The sequence below is a fragment of the Silene latifolia genome, chromosome 7 (assembly GCF_048544455.1).
Source record: "Silene latifolia isolate original U9 population chromosome 7, ASM4854445v1, whole genome shotgun sequence".
NCBI lineage: Eukaryota > Viridiplantae > Streptophyta > Magnoliopsida > Caryophyllales > Caryophyllaceae > Silene > Silene latifolia.
Genome location: NC_133532.1, coordinates 116,213,011 through 116,221,636, shown reverse-complemented (window position 1 = coordinate 116,221,636; position 8,626 = coordinate 116,213,011). Strand labels below are relative to the sequence as shown.

At 36.1% G+C, this 8,626-nt stretch overlaps 1 protein-coding gene across 1 annotated transcript; it reads right to left on the bottom strand.

The window, feature by feature from the left end:
- Positions 1–5,919: 5,919 nt before the first annotated feature.
- LOC141592657 (tubby-like protein 8) lies at positions 5,920–8,314 on the bottom strand. The gene is made up of 8 exons (XM_074413410.1): positions 7,692–8,314; positions 7,475–7,589; positions 6,987–7,163; positions 6,845–6,903; positions 6,587–6,767; positions 6,418–6,510; positions 6,253–6,320; positions 5,920–6,160 (listed from the first exon to the last, which is right to left on the bottom strand). The coding sequence occupies exons 1-8, from the start codon at positions 8,216–8,218 to the stop codon at positions 6,085–6,087; spliced, it is 1,296 nt and encodes a 431-aa protein (XP_074269511.1). The 5' UTR covers positions 8,219–8,314; the 3' UTR covers positions 5,920–6,084.
- Positions 8,315–8,626: the final 312 nt, after the last annotated feature.

Genomic DNA, 8,626 nt, shown 5'->3' with positions numbered 1-8,626 from the left:
GATTGTCATAAAGCCCATTATAAAACTGATTGCATAGACTCCACTTCTCAAACCCATGGTGCGGAATAGTTCTCACCAGCTTCTTGAAACGGACCCACGCCTTATGAAAGTTCTCATCAGGACCCTGTTTAAAGCTCGTGATCTGAGCTCTAATCGCATTGGTCTTCGAGGTAGAGAAATATTTCTTGTAAAACGCCAAGGCCAACGAATTCCAATCAGTGATCCCATTAGCAGCTCGATCCAGGTCTCGGTACCACTCCCTTGCAGCATCGCGAAGAGAGAATATGAACATCGTCTCCTTCACCTGGTCCTGGGTCACACCGGTTGGTGGGGGTATGGAACAGCAATAATCAATGAATGTCTCCATATGCTTGGCTGCATCTTCATTTGCAGCTCCCCCGAATCGGTTTCTCTCAACCAAGTTAATATAAGATGGCTTCGGCTCGAATTTTCTATCCGTCCCTGGTAATGCGAATCCCTTGTAGAGATTCTCAGCTGTCGGCTCAGAGTGACTGGCTATACTCGCTTCTTCGGCCATGTCTGGAGATGTGACGGTCTCAGCTGATGAAGTGGAAATAGGTGATGAAGGTGGATCCTCCTCAAACAGCTCGTTCTCGTAGTAACTAGACAGAATACTCAGCTCTTCCTCTGTCGGCAATACTCTAGATGATCGTCTCAACTCACGCAAAGTCTTCTCAATCTCAGGATTGAACGGTAGTAATTCACCACCCTGTGACCTGCGCATAAAAAGAAACTACAGATAGAATATGAGAATAGTTTAAGGAACAGATGTCTCTTAAACTAAGAGAAAGACTAAAAATAAAACAACTAATAATTTTAAACAATTGCCTCCCCGGCAACGGCGCCAAAATTTGATGTCTGTCGTTGTGTGCACCAAAGATAATATTTATAGTTTTCAAACTACTACTATAGATAGCGGCAGTCAGGGTCGAACCACAGAGAGGCGATGCAATTAATAGTTGTCTAATTCTAGTCTTAAAGTAACAAATGTGGGGGTTTGATTTGAGTTGGTCTATAACTAAAGCAGTAAATAAAAAGTAAACTAAATAAACAGTTGAAATCAAATATTAAAAGGGTGCTAAGATGGTCGGTTCACTATAGTTTCGGCGGCAGTATACTAGGTAGGTCTAAAACAATCACGTGAGACGGGAAAATAAGAAGTCCTCTCGGTCCATTCTTACAGGTAGCATCTTTCGATCTCGCTACAGGTCCCTAATATCACTAATACTAACTTTCGTCCTGAAAAGTGACTTAAAAGGCTAAATTAACTCATCTTTCGATCTCATTAATCTAGTCGTCTTAATTAGGTAGGCTATTTCCCTTTCCTATCTTTCGATCTTTATTTGGTCAGTCAAATCCTAGATATTCAACTAGTCGCGTGCACTCGATTCGTCAAATATAGTATTTAAATTAATTAAAACGAAACAAAACTCACGTGGCCAGTCGATCGACCAGGGAACCCAGTCGATCGACCGTGGCGCGATTTAGGTCATACTAATCTAATGCCGCTTACACTGCAGATTCCCTACATCCTAGCACAGGGTATTTAGCTACTCATGACTATGACGAAAGCAACAATAAGATTAAGGAATAAAACTACTGAATTCATGATTGAAATAATTAAACAAACAAATAACATAAAGCGATAATTTCGACTTCGGGAAACTAATCTAGCAATTCTACACTATGAACGAAAATAAAGCAGCAAATACTCAATAATAGAACAGAGAAATAGCGATTTGGAAGTAGGAATAAAGATCAAAACCGAATGCAAAGATTACTTTATTGACGAAAGAACAAAACTAAACTAATGATTATTGAATTGTGTGTAAAAAACTAGATTCTAAAACTGGATGAAAGCTTGATCCCAAAACTGAACAATGTCAGGTTACGTTATATAGGAATATAACGTAACACTTATTCCTAAACCTAATATACAATGGGCTTTGGAATTCTCGATCTTTTAATTCAACTCAGATCAACGGTGTGGTCGATCGACTGGTCTGTGCTGAACAGTGGCTTCTGTAAGTCGTGCTCTGGTCGATCGACCATGGGAGGCAGTCGATCGACCACTGTAGCTGGTACTTGCTTCAAAAACTTCGTGGATTAGTCTTTCGGGCCTCGATATGCGCACCAAGATCGTTTCTTGAGTAAATACTTCATGTCAAATGCAATGCAAGGTACTTGGGGACGGATTTAGCTTGATTTCCGCTGGATTCTTCACATTTCTGCAATAATGTACAAAAACACGAAAGTAGACGGAAATGGGGAGAATAGCAGCATAAACTACATAAATAAGCTCTGAAATGCGTGTAAAATAGGGTGTAAAACATCATATAAAAGACACGCATCACGTGCATCTGATGATCATACTCCATTTACAATGTTTTCTTTATTTATCATTATTAAGACATTCATGAAGTTAAAATTGCAAGATTAGACATTTGAAAATTTCCTAAAACCGAGACCCTCAAACGAAATCCCGACTTTCAGAGGGCATAAATCAACATACGTGCATCTGATGGTCATACTCCATTTACAATATTTTATTCATCTATATTTACTAAGACATTTATGTAGTTAAAACTACAAGATTAGACATTTGAAAATTTCATAAAATCGAGACCCTCAAACGATATCTCGACTTTCGGAAGATATAAATTGATATACGTGCATCTGGTGGTTATAATCCTTTTACAATACTTTCTTCATTTATCATTATTAAGACATTCATGGAGTTAAAATTGCAAGATTAAACATTTAAAAATTTTCTAAAACCGAGATCCTCAAATGAAATCCCGACGTTCGGAAGGCATAAATCAACATACGTGCATCTGATGGACATACTCCATTTACAATATTTTTTTTTATCATTATTAAGACATTCGTGGAGTTAAAATTGCAATATTAGACATTTGAAAATTTCCTAAAAGGGCATAAATCAACATACGTGCATGTGATGGTCATACTCCATTTACAATCTTTTCTTCATTTATCATTATTAAGACATCAAGAAGTTAAAATTTCAAGATTAGACAGTTGCAAATTTCGTAAAACCGAGACCCACCGAATTGCGGAGAGTTGTATATTATGAGAATCATGTTGAATCACGTTAAGGGGCCCAAGTGTTTTGAGGACATCAGGACCGTCAACGAAGTTGTCTGTCCGACATTTAGAGAAGCGTATTACGCATTGGGCTTAATTGGTGATGACAGAGAGTATATTGATGAGATAAAACAAGCTGCTGATTGGGGTTTTGGATACTACCTTAGAAACCTGTTTTCGACTTTATTATTGTCTGGCACTTTGTCTATGCCGAACATACTTTGGAAAAAACCTGGGAGCTTCTTTCCGACGATATCCTTTATAGGCAACGCAAAGTTCTTAACAATCTAGGTTTCTCTTTTATATCACTCTACATTTATGGCTCACTTGATTATAATAAGTTTTTAATAACAAGTCATTTGTTTACTTTTTAACTCTTTGTCGCATTCTATTTAAACTTCTGCAACATATATTTGTAGAGAAATAATATATGCACCTATTTGTTTTATATCAGCCTTACATCAAACTGATGAAGAGTTGAAAAATTATGCTCTTATGGATATTGAAAATTATCTTCAATTAAATGGGAGTAGCCTAACTAGATTTGAAAGCATGCCTCTTCCAGATCTTCAACAACGGCACACCATCGAACACGTTAGTGATAGATGTGTTGTCGTATGACAGATAGTCATTGAGGGAAGAAAATGAACGTCGGCTATCTTCAATGACTGATGAACAGAGGTCGGTGTATAATGAAATTATGGACGCTGTTTTAAATAATAGAGGAAGGGGTGTTCTTTGTTTATGGATACGGCGGAACCGGTAAGACGTTCATTTGGCGTTCTTTGTGTACTGGCATAAGAAGTAAGAGAAAAATTGTTGTAGCAGTTGCATCAAGCGGAATTGTAGCAACCTTGATACCCGGTGGTGTAATAGCTCATTCGAGATTAAGCATACCGCTCAACGTGAATGAGGACTCTACTTGCTCTCGAATTAAGCCTGGTAGTGATTTAACCGAACTTTTGATAAGGGTCAAACTCATAATATGGGATGAAACAACTATGACTCACAAATATAGCTTAGAGGTTGTTGATAAAAGTTTGAAAGATGTAATGCGCGTTGTGAACGAGAGAAATGACGAACTACCGTTTGGAGGTAAGGTGGTAGTATTCGGGGGAGATTTTTGACAAACTCTACCGGTTGTGTCCAAAGGAAGTAGAGGAGACATTGTGCGTGCATCTCTTTGTTCATCGTATTTGTGGTCTTCCTCCAAGGTATTCTTTCTTAATTACCATAGCAATATATATATATATATATATATATATATATATATATATATATATATATATATATATATGTGTGTGTGTGTGTGTGTGTGTGTCTAAAAACGTTATTACTTGAAGCGATTTTTAAATTTACATATATAAATATGATAACATTTGAATTTTTCCAGGTGCTTAGACTGACAAAGAACATGCGTTTTCAAGTTGGGAGTTCAAGCGACAATGTTGACGATATAAGGAAATTCTCAGAGTGGATCTTGGAAATTGGAGATGGTGTAGCGGGCGGTGAAAATGACGGGGAAGTCGATCTAGAATTCCCAGACGACTTACTCATTTAACAGGTGGAAGATCTGATTGCATCATTAGTAAATGTCACGTATCCAGATCTTCAAAGGCAGTTGTGGAACCCGGATTACCTCCAAGAAAGGGCAATCCTTACCCTTATTCACAAGATAGTTGAAGCGGTAAATGACTATGTGTTGTCGAAAATCGATGAGGATGAGGCTATATATCTAAGCTGCGATGAAGTTTGTAACAATGATAGAGGCACGGGTGACCCTAACCTTCACTCTACCGAATATCTCAACAGTGTCAAATGTTCCGGACTCCCAAATCATCAATTGAAGTTGAAGGTCGGTGCTATGGTGATGCTTCTCAGGAACATTGATCAATCCCGCGGTTTGTGTAATGGTACGAGATTAATTGTGACAGATTTAGGGTCATGCGTGATTAGATGTACAGTTTTAAAGGTGATAAAGTGCATATTGCTCGACTAACACTAACTCTGTCAGACTCCGGTAAATTCCCGTTACGTTTCAGCAGAAGGCAATTCCCCATCGCGATCTGTTTTGCCATGACTATAAACAAGAGTCAAGGACAATCTTTATCTTAGGTCAACATTTACCTTCCAAGACCTGTTTTTAGTCCGAGTCACAAGAAAACAAGGCTTGAAACTTTTGATTTGTGATAGTAATAATGTTATTTGAAATACAACAATTAATGTAGTCTACCATAAAAAAATTTCAATATTTGGAATGATATTAAACTATTTTAGTTAATTCTACATTTATGTTTCATGAATTGTATTGTAAACCATTTTCAATTTTGACAATTGTTTAAATTTTATAGCGATATTTACATTGTCAGCTATTTATTATTTCTCATTCATTGCATTTACTATACTATATATCATGTTATAACACTAAATTCGTGCATTAATATCACGCATTTAAAACATGTGCAAGTTTCAAACCCTTACAAGTTTTTCCCGTGTATTAACCTATTATCATTATAAAAGAAATCGAGTATAAAATATGCATGTATGCTGGTTAATATTTTTGAAATGTTAATCATAACATCAATAATTTTAAAAACATACCCGTGCGATTTTGCACAGGTTGAAAACAAGTAATATGTAATTGAAAAAAAAAACATATTACGGCTAAAATACACCTTACTTGAGAGTAGTTATAAAGATATCTTTCACTGATTTCCTGTTTGTTTTCAGGAAGATCACTCTTCCCTCTCTACAACAATCAATTGAAAACACAGGAAAAGCACACATTCTCAATTATAAAAACTGATCTTTCACTATATGTGAATTTCTATACCGAAAATTAATCGAGTTAACCAATAACATCATATCTTAGTACATTACTAAACTCCCTTTTGCACAATGCAGTTTTCTAGCGATGCATATAGCTCAAAATCAAGTCAATGGCCGGCCTTTCAGAATTCAGACTGTACAGCAAAGTTTTGGATCAATCGAAGCCAAGCATATACAAAACGCTTGATATCCCGTCAATGGATGCCTGTAAAATGGCGACATAATTACATAAGGATCACAATTCACAACTCCAAACAAATTTTCAGCCAATTTTGATTGTATCAGTGAGCTAATTACCTGTAATCGAGTATATATTTTGATTTGCCTATCCTACAAAGTTGTAGAATAGTCTGTCTTCCATTTTCCTGCTAGTAGCAACAGGAACATGTTATAGCAACTGTAAAGAAAATCCAACATAAAACGCAGCATTCAGAAACCGAAATGAGCATTATATTATTTTACCTCCATAGTAAGCTGAAAGTTCTTCACTGAACTTTGGATTTTAAGTCCAGCTTTTACCTTTTCTCTGAAATCCAGTTCATATTGCTTGGAGCTCTGAAGAATGCAAATTCCGTCATCAAAAAAGAAGGTTACTGTAAACAGTTTCAAGTGCTGAGTCGTAGTCACTCACCTTGTTATAATACGGAACCTTTGAATGTAATAGTTGAACTTGGTTACCGTCCCACTCTAAGGGCAATCCTTTCATTTGTTGAGTATTTGTATTCTTCGACTGCAATGGCTGCTGCTGCTTGGGGATCCATGCTCTCATACTTCTATAGCTTCCGGTCCATGTACGTATGGTCGGAGTAAATCTAAAGCAAATTGAATTACAGGCGTCAAATGTCGCAAAAATGAAAAATTAAGGCATTAGGGATCTGCGGTGACTCACTCGACAACAGCTTGAAGTAATTTCGACTCTTTAACAAGTTTCCTCCTTGGAGAGCGACCCTGTAACAATGCCAATCCTTCTTGTTAACTCTGATCCTAATTTGGCTTTTAAGAAAGGATTTATTCTTAACTAAAATTGGAACCTGATCATATACATAATATCTGGAACCCATGAGATTAGACGTAACTGCACCAACGAAGCTATCGTCTGAGAAAGACATTAACCCTTTTGCATTCTGTGCAATGATGAAGATAGACCGCCCATTTCGTCGTTTATGGTGAGCAACAGCTAGCTTTCTGTTCTGTCTGCCTTGACCCTCCTAAGAATTAATTCAAAGTGAATTATCATTCAGTATATTCTTCAGTTCTAGAGTATATAATTAAGAGACGTGGCAGTTTTACGCGTGAGACCAACCCATTTACTCGTACTTACATATTCATAGTTTAGTTATACATGGCACTGGAGAAAACCTTAGTATAAAAATATGATTCAGACGTATTAGAGTATAAAACTGATTTTGGGACTACAACCATTAAGAGTGACTCAAAGACTCCCGTCTATAGCAAGATAACCCATTTTCGGCAAAATGCAAGAAAAATTTAAAATATTTAACAAACAATTAATACTTACATTGGTAAAAAGAGAGTAGATAGAACCACCACCAAGTCCATGAGGAGCTGCCTCCTTCTGAATTATACAAGTGCACCTTCCAACATCCATTGGCAATGTTCTACACAGCAAAGCCCTGTACAAAAAAATAACGTCTCAATTATTTGTTTAACTTTGATTAAAATACGCCACACAGACAGAAAAGGTAAATAAATGATTGAGACGGAGAAAAAGTAACCTATTTGGCAAGGTAGACCAGGAAGAAACAGGAGCAGCTTCAGAGTCAGAAAAATCCCAAACATTCACTGATTTCGCGCTCTCCGTCTCCTCACCAGCATCATAACCCTTTAACCCAAACCCGAACCCAAACCCAAAACTCGAGTCGGGTTCATTCATTTGTATACACAATTGAAGAGAAGAAGATGAACCAGGCTTCAAAATTCTATCTTTTTTACATTCCTTCAAATTTCCACTTAAATTTTTAGGATTTTTATTCTTCAAATTAAATAATTCACCTTCATTCACCCCTGCATTTTCCTTATCATCACTAAAGTTTCCAACTTTGGTAAATTTCATTGGATTTTTACTGTCTTTTTTATCAACATTTTTGTTGAGGCAAAGGTGTGCACCTAAAGGAGTAATTTTTACAGTGTCAGTACATTTTTCACTGCAATTTTCACTGTTTTTGTGATCAATTAGAGGGTTTGAATAGTGGGAATTGTAGGAAATTTGTCTTAAAATTGTGGGTTTCTTTAATCCAGCCATTTCTTTGTAATAAAGTTTTGTTCAGTTTGATTTTGTTTGGTTTTTTGGAGTAAAGTTTTATGTTTTATAAGAGGAATGAATTTATTGGGAAAGTACAAAATTTAAAGCAAGACAAATCAGATTGGAGCAGGAAAAAGAAGTGAATTTATACTACTCAACTTAGAACTTTTTTTTTTTAAATAATTAATCCGTATTTCGTATTGCGGTAGACTAATTCACGATTATAAAAAACACAAATTTATTATTATTAATAATAAAAATAAGTATTTAACGAATAAAATGAACATTTCACGCGGCCAGATAGTCTCATTGTGTAATTTATATAATTTTTTAATTCGTTTGTTCTAATCAATTCTTTACGTTTACTTTTCGCCCAAAAACTAAAGAAAAAAAGAATTATTATCGTAC

What these genes read in the sequence shown, in the direction of transcription:
- LOC141592657 (XM_074413410.1), bottom strand. Translation starts at nt 8,218, where the DNA reads ATGGCTGGATTAAAGAAACCCACAATTTTAAGACAAATTTCCTACAAT. An exon ending in TGGTCTACCTTGCCAAATAG is followed by an intron (nt 7,590 to 7,691) that starts GTTACTTTTTCT and finishes TTTTTTGTACAG; the next exon opens with GGCTTTGCTGTGTAGAACAT. An exon ending in ACTTTCAGCTTACTATGGAG is followed by an intron (nt 6,321 to 6,417) that starts GTAAAATAATAT and finishes TGCTACTAGCAG; the next exon opens with GAAAATGGAAGACAGACTAT.